Here is a 17,942-nt window from a genome sequence, read left to right as displayed (position 1 = left end):
TGCCTTCAAGACTCCCAGCTCACACAGTTTAGAACCTAGGATATCATCCATTTTCATTGCTGAAACCCAATACATCTTCACCGCCAGACAGCGTCCCAGCAGGGGATTCAAACCCACAACATGCGGGTCACATACCCCGGGAGGGCTAACTGCCACGGGGAAGAAATGTCAACGATAAATGCAAATCCCAAATGTAAAGACAAAAACCTTTTCCTTTTTTTTGAAGCCCCTGGAGAACTAAACGAAGAAGAACTTAAACAAGACGCTGTAAGTCAGCGGGGAAAAGTAGTATCAGAGGCAGACTCCTTTAATGAGAGACACTGGGCCCAGGAGGGCCCACAGGACCTGGAAACAGGGTGCTGTGAAATTATAATTACCAGCAGCCTTTTTCTTTTTTACTGATTTTGTAGTGCTGCTCGGGAACATCGAATTGAGAAAAGATCAATATTTCTTCTTTTTCTTTTTTTTTTTCGGGAGAGACCGTGTGTTGATGAAGAGACTTGAATTACCGAGCTGCTCGCAGAACGAAGCGAGACCCCATAAATTTAATATGGCATTGTCTCTCTCGCTCTCACACTCCCGACCGCACAGAGTGACTGAAACAACGGCTTGATGTTCTGTTTTCGCACTCCTCATACCCGATATGTGCGTGCACTGATAATTTGTGTTTGGGACGGTTTGATTATATCCAGGCTTGGCGAGAAAGACTCTAAACTGTTTTACCCGGGCTCACCTTTGAAGAGTGGAGCAAAGAAACGTCTCAAACACGGCTGAACAAACAGCAGTATTAGTTTTTCAATTAACTGGCCCAATTAACGGAGTAAAGACCCAAAATGAAGTCTGTTTGATGACTCACACTGTGCTAACAGCAGCGCATGCTGAAGACATAATTTGGAAAACACCTTGGCTCCTGTATTTAAAAAAAAAAAGCATAAACACAACTTTAATGACACCTTTAGGGGGTAAACAAGGAAGGGGACATTTTGTTGCCAAACAAGTCACTGGGGGTTTTCAGGAACAAAAATGTCAAATTGCTTGTTTGGCTCCAAATTTTAATTACAATATTCTTGAAAAATACCCCTTTGACCTATGACCTAGTCCTTGACTAGAAAACATAACCCACAGCTCGCACAGGTTAGATGCCACAATCACGTGTAATGCGTTTCAGGATTACCGACTCACTGTAACATTAATTCCGCCTTTTCATCTTCATCCACCATTATAATGCTGAAAACCTCTAGAGATAAAAGATGAAAATTAATTCATTACAATTTAATGAATTAAGACATTCATTTTATCTGCCTTTCACTGTTGATACTGGATTCATTCAAAGTGAGACAGTTCAAAGCAAACTGATACACAGGAAATATTCCTTTTTAAACAAGAGAAAACCTGATAGCGGCACAATTACTTTCAAATTGTTTAAATTAATATTTTTAGCACATACCCCCAAGCACAAAATCATCACTAATTTCAGTGGACAAATTCAGGCTTTCAATGTCACAATTCAATAGTCCCTGACATGAGAATTACACTGTACTTTACCCTGAATAGAAGGCTTTTCAACTCACAATGACGTCAAAATGAAGTGATGGTTGACCCTCATGAAACAGATTTCTTTTAAAAGCTAAATCAACACCAGTACACAGTATGAAACATGCAGGACAAAAATATTTGCAGGTTATATGTATATCAATTAGCTGGGAATCTTAACGCATTCGTAAAAATAATGCTCTATACAGTATATGATTAGCTATTATGAATAGCCCTCAAGTATATGAAATGCCCATATATATGCTTTCTTAGTTAGTGCCATGTCTAAGGCTCAGAGCTGAAACATTCGGGTCAGAAATCCAGTTCTCATACACATTGCATTACACAGCAGGGGTCAATTCCATTTCTCTTCAGCCAAATTCCTCTTAGAACATTATGGGCATGATTCAATTCATGAATTGAATTTCAATTAATTTTCCGAAATGAAGGATTTGAATGGAATTGATCCCGACCCTTTACAGCTGCGGATGAGATGGCTGCCCAACCAAAAGAACTTGTTCCTGTGCATTCACGCAACTGTGCAAATCACTACTGCGGACAGTCATTAAAAACGCTTTCATTTCCTCCCTGTGGAAGCGTATTTGCGGCTTTACATCTCCCACTTGTTTCTTGTCACTCTGCAGTCCAGCAGCAGTGCAGTGCAGTGTGTGTTGAGGTGGGAAGCCTTCTCACCGCAGTGCTATAGCTCTCTAATCATCACTCATTGCAAAATGCTTTTTAAATTCATTCTTGCACATAAAGCCCCCTGTATTCAACAGTTTTAGACAGGAAGCCAACATAAATAATATGTAAATCTGCGATTTATAAATATCTTCCTCTGGGTGGGTGGGGGGGTAACACATACTATAGATTAATACAAATACTAATCCTGATTTAAGCATTGCAAATCCCGACAACCATTCAAACTCCACAATTCAATGTTGTGATGCTCATATATACTGTATATATAGCAGCAGGTCTGTATGGCTTAATGCCTGCATGTGAAATCAACACTGATGCTCCGTCAGAAGAGGGTAAACCGCCTCCCATTATAACCGCTTAGCTGAGAGCTTTCCTTTTTCAATAGCGCCCTCTAGTGCCAGCTCGTGGAACAGAAGCTGGAGTCAAGAGGCCAGGTTTCAGAAAACAAAGGTTATACGATTCAAGGTTATGATGAAGAACCATTAAAAAAAAAAGGTCCAACAAGCTGAGGACCAGTGAACATGAAAAACCAATCAACATTCATCTTTCTACTTCTAAATATGTCCTTTTTGTCCTGAAGTGTTTATGTACAAGCGGGGTCGTATGATGAATCAAACTTTAAATCAAGGACTTTGAAAGCAGCAAATCAATTACGTTTTGCCTGAAAGAATGTTAACAAGCTCTTAACAAGGATCAACGAATCCAGAAAGAAAAACAAAAATAGGCTGTGCTCTGGCATTACAAAAAAAGTTCAAAAATACTGTCAAGAGCAGAGTTGTTATGAAGTTAGTTTACAAAATTTTTGCCACCGGTTGTTACTCTAGGCATACAAATCTGAGCAACTCTCTGTCATCTCATGGAGTGGTGAGTACTTTTTACTCTTCTTCTTGTTCTTCCTTCTTGTTCTCCCTTTCAGAGAGCCCTCTCGGTGAAATAAAAGACTGTTCTAACGATCCTCTCGTCTCCCCCACATTTCAAAAGGTTCGCTTTCATCTCCTGTGGCGAGCAGTGCTTACCTCCCTAACGCCCACTAACACCCCCCGCCTTTCATGCTAATCTCCTGCTTGTGAAGAACCTTCTCCCTTTACAGTATTTGCTAATCTCAGCGCTTTCTGATATCATTTATCCGTTTTTTCCTCCTCACACATGCACTTAAAGAGCTAAGTTAACAGAGCTAGAACAGTGAACCCTCTCTCTCCCATGTCTCCTCCCATAAAAAGTGTTTTGAGCTCATAGCCTACCCAGGAAGTACCACAGAGTGCGATAACTTGGCTGAACTGACTGTCAATCGAGCAAAGGATGCCTGTACGGCCATTTAATTCAATAACCATCTTATAGGTGCTCCCAGAATTCAACCGAATCTCAAGGTCTCCTAAAATGGCTTCCCTGCGGCTGCAGAAGCCCACCTCTATAAAAGGGCCTGATGCCTTTATCCCACACAGGCCACAATGCAGTGGCCATTTCACAAAGTGTGCGACCTAAAACGATTCCAACCCGGCCTTACCATTAAAATCCCAGTGGGGTCACTGTAGGTAATGAACTGCCACGATTACCGGACTACTTATACAATTAGTGATCAAGCGGGGACGCTTATAAAAGCAGTTACTTGATATTTTACCCAGGGCGAGAGGACGAAATGTGACATGGACGTGATATGAAACACACAAAGCCTTGGAGCGGCCAGGTGGTACAGCACCCTCCTGGTACACTGCACATTGGCAGAGATCGTTCATTTTACACAGATACAAAGCATCCGTACCGGCACAAAAAAACAACAACGGACACATTGCAGACAAAAAAACAATCAATTGTGGTCTGAAATGAACTGGGAGGGTGGGTAGCACCGCACAGTACGAAAACATATGCTAAATGTCTACGGTGCTATGCACTGAAAGCAGCTTGTGACTGTGTTGGAAGATTGCGGTCAATCACAGTTTGAGCTCAAGTTGTGTCAACTGATGTAGATTACTGGGGAGGGGCAATGTGAAAATTGACCAAGAAGGCTCTACTGACCTCTTCCTGAGGGATGACTGAATTGCAGGTGAAAAAACTGCCTTCAATAATTTGATGCCACCAGTCAGTATATCAATTGTCCATTTCCTGCTCATATCAGCATTTCCTATTGTTATGGCCTGCACCCCCCCTCCCAAAAGTGTGGGCACATATTCCTGGGCACAGTAAAATAAGATGGATGACTCAAGATGACAAGCAAGGCAGGATAACACACAAGACAAAACCAATAGAGCTTTATCTTCCAAACAACCCCAGACAACTACTCTACCCACAAGCCCTCAGTAATGTAAGAAGATGGCAATCACAAATATGTGATCCGGACGAACACAAGATACTAAGCAGTAATCTAAATTTAAAAAGTCATTTTTTATTAGGGCTGCTGAGTGGCTCATAGCCTCACAGTCTGGTACTTAACCCTGCCCACATCACTGGAACTGCATTCACTGAATTCTACAGGGACTGCAGCACTGGAACTGCATTCACTGAATTCTACAGGCACTGCAGCACTGGAACTGCATTCACTGAATTCTACAGGGACTGCAGCACTGGAACTGCATTCACTGAATTCTACAGGGACTGCAGCACTGGGACTGCATTCACTGAATTCTACAGGGACTGCAGCACTGGAACTGCATTCTCTGAATTCTACAGGGACTGCAGCACTGGAACTGCATTCTCTGAATTCTACAGGGACTGCAGCACTGGAACTGCATTCTCTGAATTCTACAGGGACTGCAAGCTGGTGAGAGTGGGTTTGCCCACAGTTGCTCTGGTAGACGCCTGTGGTACACAGCTTTGACGTAGGCACTGCGTGCATAGTCAAGGAAATGGAGGCTGGCGGGCAACACTTTATAAGGAACTAAACTTTCCCCAACTAACAGAGAATATTGGAAGATTAAAAAAACAACAACAAAAAAACATTTGAATAAAAACGTTTTTTGAAAGTAATTATTAATCTAGAAATAAGCTCCAAAAAATCCATCCATTGTCCCTCTGCCAGACGCTCTAGTGTTTATCTGTATTTACATATTTATTGCATTTCTTTATATTCTGCTGTGAAACGGCACTTTACGAACAACCAACAGTAAGTGCGCGATAAGTAATCTTGGCAGCTACTCTGAAAATAAACATCCGTGTCCTTGCAATTGTCACCAGCAAAAGATGCCCTATTTTTTTTTCTGGCAGATATACACAGGAACAATGGGCCTGGGGGAAATTGAAACTAGAATCTCCGAGCTCTCTCCCCCCTGTGCCACGGCGAGATAAACTCTGCATTGTGTCACATATTTCTGTTGATTTATATTTATTTATTTTCCTTCTTTCAGACAGGCTTGTGAGTCAGCTCATTCAAAATCTCCTTTTTTCCACCCTCCAAGGCCACATTAGCCCAGGAAAGTTATTGCCGGCAAATTTTGTTGATGCACAGGATATGAAACAGAGACACAAGGGGCGATGTTAGCAGCATTCTCTCTCCCCTCTGGTGACAGATTGCACTGTTCCCGTTTATCTGTGGTGAGCAATGGGTGCACAAGGCACTCACAAAGGGTGACACGAGTGCAGCGCGCCGCTCGCACACAGTGCCACTCAAAACCCACAATGCAACAGACATTTCAGGAATGGCAGAAATTCCGACAGGGGAAAAGAAAATTGCGCTGCAGCATCTCCTAAATTTTGGCTAATGAGAACTTTGAAGTTGGGTCTCAATGGATTTACGGTTTCCTCTTTGGCAAGAAGACAGCCAGAAAACATCAAAATATGCAAATAGCGGTTTGTGTATTTTTCCCATAATTTATTGCAAGTAATTTATTTTGCATAGTATATTTGAATTTGTATGCCTTTTTTGTCCCAAATTTTGAATGGCATGTACTTTGAAGTGCAAGTACTTCTCTCGAATCAACAGTGGAGGTTCCAGCCACATTTATACACAATTAGGTATTCCAAATTGGGGAGAAATGCTGAGAAAACAGAGGGAGCCATCTTACCTCCAGACTATGGAACATTGGTCTCAACAAGATGATTAGCACACAAACAATCCTCTACAATGAGTAATTCTCAGTTTGAGCAAAATTCATTAATACAACCTTCTTGAGCAAAAACATCCTCAAAATGACCTATTGTAGGAGGTAAAAAAAGTGCTGCTCAATTTTCCTCCTGTAAAAGAATTAACCTATGTCACAAAAAGAACTGAACAGCACAGCAACATTAGAGACACCAGAGTGAGAATCATCTGCCAACACATTAGGCCTATTTACCCAAGTACCCGTTCAACTGTTTAATCAAGCAATACAAACTAAATCAGGCTGCACTAATATGTCCCTTTAAAAATCAAATTTAATCCTGTATTTCAGGCTTAGAAACTACCTTCCACAGAGGGCTGTCTGTGTATTATGGCCTGGAGTTCCTCCACAGATACAGTTTGGGGTGTTTACCAAACTTTTGGGAAGCATTTATCAAACTTCCCATGCCAACATTTTTGGGATGGATGAAAAACAAACACATCATTTTGGAAGTCAGTGTTAAGAACTGAATGTTGACTGAATAGCCTCCTCAATCAAAGTCTCTGAATATCTCTTATTCCGAACCCAAAGGCAGGATTCCAGAAAGTTCTTGACTCTTTTACAATTATACGCTAGGGTTATTGTCGTTTCCCATCACTTGCACAACATTTTTCTCAGCAGGAACTTTATATGGCATGAGCTCAACGACCTCCTTATTCCTATACAAACTGCTTAGTCACTGCCCATTTTCAATTGTGGTCTGAAGACACACAGTCAGATGGTACCTCAGCTAAATATAGCCTAACAACATTCCTCCGCAGGATTACTCCTAATCTAGCATCACTCTCATGTAGCACTTATATCCTCTGGTACCTCTCATGATGTGCTGCATCTTCTTTGAGCACTTTCAGTTAGCACTTGTTTCTTCACTTTGAGGTCACAGTTCTTTACTACATCTCTTGTAATCATTCCTCTCTTTAGTTTTTCATGCGTAACTTCACTGACTAAACCTATGCTTGCCATGTCAACAAGACTTGACGTTCTTGGCTATGGATAACTGATACTTTAATTTAGCTCATTTTATCCTGACTGAATTAACAGTGATATTCACTCAGTCACCCATCAGTCCTGTCTGTTTTCCCTCTCAGATCCTGGCATTACTTCACATACTGTATCTCATTACTACAGCCAGTGCCAAACAGAGCATGGGTGTCTGTCACACAACTGCTGTGATGGCAACCTGAGGAACTATGCCCATCTTAACAAGCTAACCAACTGGCCTACCCCAGGAGGAACAAAGCCAACTGTGTCCAGCCGAATGAGGACTTGCAGTCACAGCCAGCCAGTGACATGGTTTGAATCTCCAATGTCTGGTCCAGGGATCAGCAAATCTGGACCTGAAATCCAAATCCAGCCCTTGTTTTCATTTCTCCTGGGTATTTAACTGAACAATTAGCTCTACTTACGGATTGGCCGGACCTTCACACCTGACTCCCAGGCAGGTTGAAAAACCAGCAGTTCTCCACTCTTAAGGACCCGTGATTATAAGAACAAGGTTTTAAGACAAGCTCCGCTAGCATTCTGCCTTGTGTTTCACCAAAAATATTCTTGAATGTAAAATTCTGCTGTATGTCAGCTTTAAGCACAGTAACTGTAGATTCGACTACATTACTCTATTATTTAAGATGAAGACATTAATTTTAGTCTTAAGCCTGAGTTAAGATTTATGAACAGCCAGCAGCTTAATTAGCAATGACATTTATTTCTGGTTGCCTTTAAAACAGACGACATTCTGAAATTCATCAAATTGGGCCCAAACTACTACTTAAAAAATAATCTGCACACCATCAATTAATCACAGGACCTAATCAAAGTCATACCACGGGCACATAAAAGACAAGTGTAGAATGGTTAAACGAAAACCTAGAATCTGTAAAGAAGAAAATCCAACCACCTGGCAACAAGCCGCTCCACTGTGAGCCAAAAGGCTGCTGCTTTATCTTCTGTTCTGTAGGCAATGACAGGGAGCTTAGCCAGACCAAAAAAGGGAATTACCTTACACTTCCAAAATTCCATTATTCAGTTTTTTTGTCAGCTGGGAGACCTGAATTCAAAATTCAAAACCATTCCGTTTCTAAACCGCTCCCTTGAACACTTCAGCAATTCATCTGAAAGAGTGCTTTATAAGTGCAGAGTTGTCAACCCAACCTGGTGCTGTAAATGAACACAATTTGTTGCTAAAATAATGAAAGGTAATATTACAAACAAGGCTGTTTTTAATTGACTGGTGTGTGTCAGGAAACAGTTAAAGAACCGTGGGGAGTTTGTGCACTGACAGTCTGGTTTTCATGCCTGACTTCTTGCGGATGGCTGAAAGACGGAACACATTCGGCACGACGGCGGTGGTGTGTCCACGTCAAAGCCGATGGGCAACGAGACGTTGACAATCCCCCCCAATTGAAACCTGGCCTCCCTGGTCAAGGCCGCGGCCAGGATTATCCATCAGCCCGCGGAGTGCATCCATGCGCTGGAACATGGCCTCAACAGGACGAGCCCCCTTGCAGCCCCCAGGACCGTGCTTATGAGCCCCTCTGCACGATTAAGAAAGCGCAGAATCTCTTTAGGCAGCCTACCCTGCTCACCGCCACCAGGCAGCCCTGTTCCTCTCCTGAGCTCACTGCAGCCCTGTTCCTCTCCTGAGCTCACTGCAGCCCTGTTCCTCTCCTGAGCTCACTGCAGCCCTGTTCCTCTCCTGAGGTCACTGCAGCCCTGTTCCTCTCCTGAGGTCACTGCAGCCCTGTTCCTCTCCCGAGCTCACTGCAGTCCTGTTCCTCCCCTGAGGTCACTGCAGTCCTGTTCCTCTCCTGAGGTCACTGCAGTCCTGTTCCTCTCCTGGGCTCACTGCAGTCCTGTTCCTCTCCTGAGGTCACTGCAGTTCTGTTCCTCTCCTGAGGTCACTGCAGTCCTGTTCCTCTCCTGAGGCAGCCTTGTTCCTCTCCTGGGCTCACTGCAGTCCTGTTCCTCCCCTGAGCTCACTGCAGTCCTGTTCCTCTCCTGAGGTCACTGCAGTCCTGTTCCCTTCCTGAGGTCACTGCAGTCCTGTTCCTCTCCTGAGGTCACTGCAGTCCTGTTCCTCTCCTGAGGTCACTGCAGTCCTGTTCCTCTCCTGAGGTCACTGCAGTCCTGTTCCTCTCCTGAGTCAGCCCTGTTCCTCTCCTGGGCTCACTGCAGTCCTGTTCCTCTCCTGAGGTCACTGCAGTCCTGTTCCTCTCCTGAGGTCACTGCAGTCCTGTTCCTCTCCTGAGGCAGCCTTGTTCCTCTCCTGGGCTCACTGCAGTCCTGTTCCTCCCCTGAGCTCACTGCAGTCCTGTTCCTCTCCTGAGGTCACTGCAGTCCTGTTCCCCTCCTGAGGTCACTGCAGTCCTGTTCCTCTCCTGAGGTCACTGCAGTCCTGTTCCTCTCCTGAGGTCACTGCAGTCCTGTTCCTCTCCTGAGGCAGCCCTGTTCCTCTCCTGGGCTCACTGCAGTCCTGTTCCTCCCCTGAGCTCACTGCAGCCCTGTTCCTCTCCTGAGGTCACTGCAGTCCTGTTCCTCTCCTGAGGTCACTGCAGTCCTGTTCCTCTCCCGAGCTCACGGACCGCTGCAGCTCTGTTCCTCTCCAGGTTCATGCCCATGTCTTGTCATCCAGGAGCACCAATTGCATCACCCTGCCCTTCAAAAACTGCTCACTGTATACTCATTTGAACATCCTACCTTTCTAGCTAGTTTTCTGATAACTGTATCTGTAACTAGTTCAACACATTTGAATTTCTGTAACAGACTGACTACAATTTAGTTTTATCCATCCTACCTTTACATCTTATCGACCTGTGGGACATGATGAGCCCAGCAAAAAAAATGGCAGAAGAAAAGGTTGCTGCCAGATTTTCTTTGACACTTTTTAAACTAATTTCCCACAATTCTATGAAATGTATATATGAAAATTAGAACATTTAGTTTTGAGCATGACAATTTGAATTCATAAAAGGTATGAATGGCAGGGGCATCCAGTACTGGCATCCAAATTTTAGTTTTTTGTATTTGCATGTAGGTACAAAAAGTTAGCCTACGTAGTAAAAATCACTTTCACTAATTGTGTACATTTGGTATTGTGAATATCAAGCTGTGGATGGGTATATTAATAGTACCCATGTAACTTTGTGTAATTGCACAAAGTAGTAAGGCTAAAAATAAGGCAGAGGCAGGACTTTTATCGTGATCACGTGATTACATTTACCACATCTTGTTAGTAATGTGAACTACAATTTTTAACAGTCAGTAATGATCAGATGATTACTATATTGTTATTTTCATCTGCTCCACCTCGGGAAAAAAACAAAAACTGTTATTCAACGGCAGTTTTAAACGGCAGCATTTCCAAATCTTTTTCCTTATTATTATTATTATACTCCCACACTTATTATATTAATATACCCCCACAAAAACTCAATTCTTATTCTATTTGTTTGGACTGGAAGTAATTTGCCATTATCATGTCATTCCTTACCTGTTTAACTACACATTTTGTTTGAGTGGGAACAGTTTATGCATAATTTATAGGAACTAGGTTCACTTGAAGGCACTTTTCCAATATCAACCTACTATAATTTTCCTAAATTTGTGCCCATCATTGCAAAATTGCTTTTAACAATAATGAATACTCATACATAACCCACTTCCAAACGTTATATAATTTCTAAATAAATGAATGAGATGTTTGTAAAATAATTTTTCATATGAAGAGGTCTGTCACACAGGATATTGTGTCACACCCTAGGACAATTGAGGCCGATATGGAGCATTTTGGAGGCCGATGGAGCATTTTGGACTATATGCTACATTCTAGTTATTGATACTAATCACAAATTCATGAAATAATTTCGCGGAGCGCAAAAGAGCATTCAATGCATTTTAGCTTGTTAGCCAAGCTCTATAACTGAGCTGATAAAAGTCGGCTATGAATGCAATAAAATATTTCACTCTTCACATCGTATTTCATTGTATCACTGCTTAGGTTAGCTGAGGGTGTGCTTTCCTGTCTAGATATATATGCACGTCTATGTTCTGACTGCAGCTAGTTCGTTTCAGGGTCCTTCTGGACTTCCTGGTCCTGATCCAAGGTGAAAATCTTTAGGTGTGCCTGAGGAACTGCCCGTTTGAAAATCAATGTTTGGCAAAAGATTGCCAGGTGATCTTGGGGACAATTTTAAAGTCCAAGGTTCAACATTTTCCATGTTCCATTCAAAATTACATGATGACGTTTTACACAAATTCAAAGCCTTCCCATTTAAAACAAATCATCATTTCTTAATAAATGTGATTCATATTTATCATTTTCGTACTGATAGTACGAACTCCCTCTCGCAAATAAAAAAATATTTAATTTAATGTTTGTTGCCCTCCCAAACTTGAAATGAGATCTACTTCCTTGCATAAGCGCCACTAAACTGTGTGGGTTGCACCCCTGGTGTTCACTCGACGGGCCTCTCAGCTAGCTGGGTTTGATCCAGGCGTCATCTCACGTCTTCTGTCACCTGACGGGCATCGCCTCCCAGTTCTGACAAAGGCTGAATTGCGCTCGCTCCGTTCATGAAAGAAACACGCGGCTGCTCCATCCTCTCCATTTCCGAAAGGAGTGATACTGACTACGAAGGGGCCTAGATTCACCAGCTGTTCTCTTAACCTCTTTCTGGGGTGCGGGGCTCTTATCCGAACATGCGCTTCAGCTTATCCCAGTCAGGACGTTCGTAGAACATGAGGGGGGCAGACGTGAACAGAAACCTTCACTGTGAGTGCAAAAGCACCACCACGAAAACGTGTTTCTTTATAAGCTGAATTAAAGGAGATTACGGGCAGGCAATATCCGAAAGCTAGATATGTGTACAGCCAACAGCTCAAACAAAACGGATTCTTAGTGGAAATGGTTTGAACCGAAATCCCAGCATGCATTGCTGCACACAGCCTGCCCCCCCCCCCCTAGGACCAGGGGCAGAGAAGCACAGGGTTGGTGAACAAAGCTCTTGGCGGGGAGGGGGGAGGGAGAGGGGCTAGGGCCTGGCTGTTGGCCTCAAACCTAATTAAATGCAAATCCTGTTACAGATTCTCCCCAAGATGAGGCGTGCGAGACGATGCCTCCCATTTCTCTCCGCCTCACGGAGGGGTATATAAACTGGATCTACCGTACAGCATAATGTGAAAAGAATATTTTTCTCCCCCCACTGTCAGGCTTTAGAAATCATGCAGTCAATCAGGCGCACGGCAGCCCTCTGCTTTTAATCCTGGCAGGCAGGCTGAACACATGAAAGGCACAGAGAGCGCAAGTATAAAATCCCATCTCTCACTCACTGTGCTGTCTTTATCTATGCGGCCTCCACACTCAGCTTTCCGATCCTGCAAGAGAGACGGGTGAAGGTGAGTGCAACGCAACAGCACATTGAGAAAAATATTAGGAATAATATGCATTGTAGCAAGGATCTTTTGCTAAACAAAGAGCAGAAAGGCATGATGAAGCGGCAGGGTATCCTGGCAGTGTAACCGTGTTTGCTTTAGAGACGCCGTAGGCCCACGGTTAGACAGCTGACTCTTCACACACACAGTCCGTTTGTACAGAGAACAAGGGAGATGCCCCGCTGATCATCCCAAAAACGGACTCATGGACTCAACCCAGCACCCTACCGCTCGCAATGCCCCCAATCCCAGCCCTGCTGACTAACAACTCTGCCAAAGACATTAATCTGCACCAGGGTTTCAATACTTCACCATTCCACAAATTTCCAAAGTCCTTTCTCGGATTACAAAATTCCAGAAACCATACAGATGACAGTGCAGGCTATATGACTAGGCTATATGACTAAGCAATGGTGTCATATGAGTGGTGAGCAATAATAGCTTAGAATGAATGTGTTTCTGCCCAATGCTAAGGTTACAGCCAATTATGATGACGCAACATAAACGTAGCACTGAGGTGATGCATTCGATGTAAATTACTGCTCAGAATTAGCCTAGTCATAGCCTTTTGAACCTCTTATTCATGACTTATTTTTAATTTATCACTTACCAGCCAAACTCATATGCAAAGCTATAAAGGGACTCAGTAGCTCTCTAGACTCAATCTCTCTGCGTAATAACAAGGAAGCATTTTTTGTGATAGGAAAAAAGGCTTATTTCCTCTGTAGCTTTAACATCTGTCCGGTTGCAGTTTTCCTTTGTGCTATAATGTAAACAATAAAAAAATGAATGCTGCCCCAGGATCAATACAATCAACTCCACTCAAAACCAAACCATTTTAGTCGAAGATCCAGAATCATCTTCAGAGTTATTTAAAATATGTGTCAACCCTTTCAGTATTTATGAAAGCTCTCACAGCAAAGTAAGCACAGAAAAGTACACTTGGCTAGAAAAAATATAGTTAATTTATTCAATTTGAGGGTTTTCAAAGATCTCCATGGGAACCCTGCATGTCAACACCAAGCAGTATATAAGAACAGAGCATAACACACAGCAAAAATGCATTGCGTGGCATTGCCATGACCCCTTCCAGAAAATAAGCTACGCGCTTTAAACTGCGGCAGAGCTAACAGGGGTATGCAGATGACAGGCACTTTATGGTGACAGATTTATGCACCACTCACCCGTCATTTTGATAACGATATACAGCAAGGAGAAAGACAATGGAACTGCATCCAATGCAAACCAAAATAATAATATTATCACACTGGCCCAGTAGATGGCAGTGATAGCAAAGACAACCACTCCAGCAAATGCGACCCACTCTGCAAAACTGTGAACAATTACAAAAACAGACCACAAAACAAAACAAAACAGCAGACCACAACTTTCTTGTGGAAGGAGATCATGTTTGCTCCGTTGGGTCCACTTGCATTATATTTGGGGTTGCAGACTAAAGTACAGTATGTGGGCCTAGTTGTCTGAGGCACAACCCACTTCAGTCACATCATAATGATGCAGGGTGGGCATTTTATTGTTTATGCCCAGCATACCAGATGTACTGAATATATGATAAGAGTCCCAAGGCAATATGGTCAGGCCAGCGTTAGCATTCACATTCAACTCCCATCTCTCCTGTCCCCACTCTAAAGTGATCTGCTATGACCTATAGAGTACTGGTTCTGCTTACGCATTTCCATTTCGGGTGTGGCCCTACAATAAACACCGTTTCTACAAAAGCTCTTCGGTGCAAAGTTTGATGTGTGAATCAGGTCACTCGTTATTGTGGCAAGCATACCGTAAAGAAATGGAAGAAAAAAAAAAAAATCTTAAAGAGACTCAAAATACAGCGACAGGAACGCAAGCTGAGGTTTTTTTTCCGTTTTAGCCGCCCCCCTGTCACAGACTATAAGAGCGGTGCCCGGTGCCCCCGCGTACGTGTGTGTGGAAAGAGATGGATTGTGGGTAATGACCCCAGTGACAGGCTGAGGTCCTGTGACCGAGGGGATGTACTCCAATCCGCTCCACGGTGCAGAAACGGGGATAAACTCCGTCCCTCTGAGCCCCAGGCGCTCAAACGGCAGCGCTCCCATTACCTGACAGCGCTGGCATGACGGCTAACAGCCCGTGATGAAGCCCGCCACACAGACCTGTCCTCTAAAAGGCTGGAGGGACACTCTCCATATTCCGCCACAACTTTTATCACTTTTCTGAATTTCCTAATCTCCACTTTGCAGCCGAGCACGCCTTTTAGCTCCCTGTGAAAAGACAGGAGACGTTTGACAATAAAACCCCGGAGAAAATGAATGTATGGTGTTTGCTTGTCAGGTGTTTGGAAGGTAGGTGACAATACACCCAAACCCTTTTCCCCAGGATCATGTTTTTTAGAGGACAGAGCCAGAGACCGTTCTTATAAATGCAATCCAGGTGAAACTTTGGGCACGCTAGATAACCCCTCCCAAAATTAAAAATTAATTTAACTGGTAATGAAAGCTGGTTAACCAGCATGCATGTCTGTGCCTGTGCATACACGCGTGTGCGTGTGTGTGTGTGTGTGTGTGTGTGTGTTTGTGTATGTGTGTGTGTGTGCTTGAATGTGCGTGTGTGTGCGCACACACGTGTGTGAGAGAGCACATGCATGTGTGTGTCTGCAAAGCTGCAGTTTGCCAGCACGTGTTGTTTGCGTGTGTGTGTGTGTGACTGTTGCCTTGTTGCATCTAATTACACAGTTTACATGCTGAACCGGGGGGCAGGCTCTCGCAGGTGTGCTTAGCCACGAGCTGTGTCATGTCTGTTTAAGCATGGTACAAATCTCTGTGCTACCTGGGAGGCTAATTACTAACCAGGCCATTTAACACACACACATACATTTCACTGGCTATTCTGGAAGCAACAAATCATTACACCTGAAAACAAGTATGAGTTACTATCAAAAGGAGTATAATGTGCTTAACATACATTTATAACGGTCTTATATATGCACCAAAAGGAATTATAGAAATAGAAAGATTATGTTTTTCATAGGTTGTGACAATATGTATGGATTGAATGCACGGCAGCTTTATATGGCTGACAAATAAATGAAAAATAACGACAAAAAGTGGTGTTATTGTATTACTATTGCCGGTGTTTTTAAAGAAATACCATACATTGGCAGAAGATAATATTTTGTGTGAGCCATTTTCACAATGAAAGCACTTGAAAGATAAATCCAAACACGAAGACAAACATGACCAACATTCAAATGGATGCCAGGAACAAGAAGAAGAAACCATATGTTTCCAGAATTTTCAGCTCTGGCTTAACAAAGCTATAATTATGTCATTTACAGTATAAGGAGCATGTTCTCTTTAAAAAGCATAGTCTTTTTCACCTCATGAAACGCGATCAATAGCAGAATCAATGCGGTCTGTGTCGCCAGCGATGCTTAGAAAGTGTCTTGAAGCCCATTAAAACAGGGGGAGAGGAGACTGAACACAGTGGTGGACCATTTAGGGACCCCAGGACAACCCCTCCTTCAACCACTTCCCTCTAAACGCATTCTGCACCTACTGTATATGCTGCATTCTGTGGAAAAAAAACGTCTCACTTTACACTGGATATTTTATCAACACATATGCATAAAAAAACTGTTTTCTAAACACAGGCCATATCTACGACCCACCTGCGGAACTGGGCAGTCACCGCAACGAGCCACCTCACTGGGTGGCATGACTGGGACCCTGCGAGATACTGTGGCCAATCACGTGCCCCCAGTGGGGTGTCCATGTCAAATAGCTGCAGGGGAATAATACGCTATTCGATAGTCGATCAACTCGTGTTGAACTGATGGAAATGGACAACAATGTGACAGCTTATCCAGTAGAAACACTGTCTGAAGAATATCCTAAAAACACTTGACTGGTAACCGTGAATGGCAGTTGGATGTCAGCATCCTGTTCTTCAGACCGATGGGTGACAATACTTATTCCCAGTGGGAAGGGACAATGTCCTCTTGAAAGACTTCCCTGCTGGAAAGAAATGATGTAACATGGGGTGAAGATGATCAACCGTGCCTCCTAAAGCTATGAGCTCATCCAAACAAGAAAATGTGCCAGGCACATTATAAATCCAGCAGAACCCCCATCAGACGTGTTCCCGTCTTCTGTTCCCTGCCTGGAAATGGATGGCCCAATCTGTGCCTGTTCAGAACTGCGGAAAAAAGGCCCCGAACGTCAACAGAGGTTGTTTGTAGTTCTCACAGCAGTGGGATAGAAGAGCGTCTTGCATTAAGCCAGAAATGAGCATTACATGCCGTACATTAGCCCCGCAAAATGGCTTACTCATCCACAGAGCACTGAGCTTACGCAGGTCACTCGAGGTGCCTGTTCGTTTGTCCTCTGTCTGACACGCAGTGTAATGTTGACATTATTTCCAGTTTAATATGCACCATAATTACTGGGGATATTGTTTCATTATAATATGCCGCCTGTTTATTAGTGATACGTTTGTTTGGCTTCCTGGCCGTTGAAATGCCCTGGATTTTTAATTTTGCCTGGGAATCACAGCGCCATTAATTCCCTCCTCCCGGATGGGCTGTGACCCAAGGCAGATGTCCCATGGAGCGTTTCTTCCAGAAGACTCTCTGTCCTGATGTCTCCTCTCATGGCCTGGTGTTCTGAGCTGTTACAGCAAATGTAGACTATTTCAGGGGCCTCAAAATGTCCACCTCTCCCTTTTCTCCGTCTTTGCTGAGTTAAATGTTTTGGCTTTACATCATTTTCGGTTTACCTTCCACTGAATTAGCTAAGTTTTTATTTAAGTTTTTTTTTTTTTTTTTAGATTCTAGAGCAGGGCAACCCAGCCCTGTTCTTGGGGACCTAAGGTACCGTCCTGCAGGTTTTCATGCCAACCTTAACAAAGCAGACCTCATTCGACAGCTAGAGATCCTGAACTGCTAATTACTAGAATCGGGTGTGCCAAATCAGGGTTGGAGTGAAGACCTATAGGACGGTAGATGTCCAGGAACAGGATTTGGCAGCAATGCTCTAGAGCATGAAAATATCATTAAATGCAAGCTGTTTGGCTGTGCTCTTCTGTTCCATGTTAAAATGAAAACCTTGAACAAATACATTAATTAATCCAATCTAATCTCCAAAAAAATGAAAATAGTCTTTCTGGATTTTGCGGTAAAAATAGAAAAGATCTTACTCAGGGTGTTATCAAAAGTAG

General features: G+C 43.3%; 1 protein-coding gene across 3 annotated transcripts in view; it reads right to left on the bottom strand.

Moving 5' to 3' along the window:
- The window catches only part of rbfox1 (RNA binding fox-1 homolog 1), a 417,007-nt gene that overhangs the window by 229,580 nt on the left and 169,485 nt on the right, over nt 1-17,942 (bottom strand). For all 3 annotated transcript variants that reach the window (XM_061223562.1, XM_061223559.1, XM_061223564.1), the window contains exon 2: nt 12,630-12,674. In XM_061223562.1, coding sequence (XP_061079546.1) covers nt 12,630-12,674 — 45 coding nt within the window. The remainder of the gene's footprint in view (nt 1-12,629; nt 12,675-17,942) is intronic.

This window comes from Conger conger, chromosome 16 (genome assembly GCF_963514075.1).
Source record: "Conger conger chromosome 16, fConCon1.1, whole genome shotgun sequence".
NCBI lineage: Eukaryota > Metazoa > Chordata > Actinopteri > Anguilliformes > Congridae > Conger > Conger conger.
The sequence above is the reverse complement of the archived record's forward strand: the minus strand, read 5'-3'. Positions and strand labels throughout refer to the sequence as shown.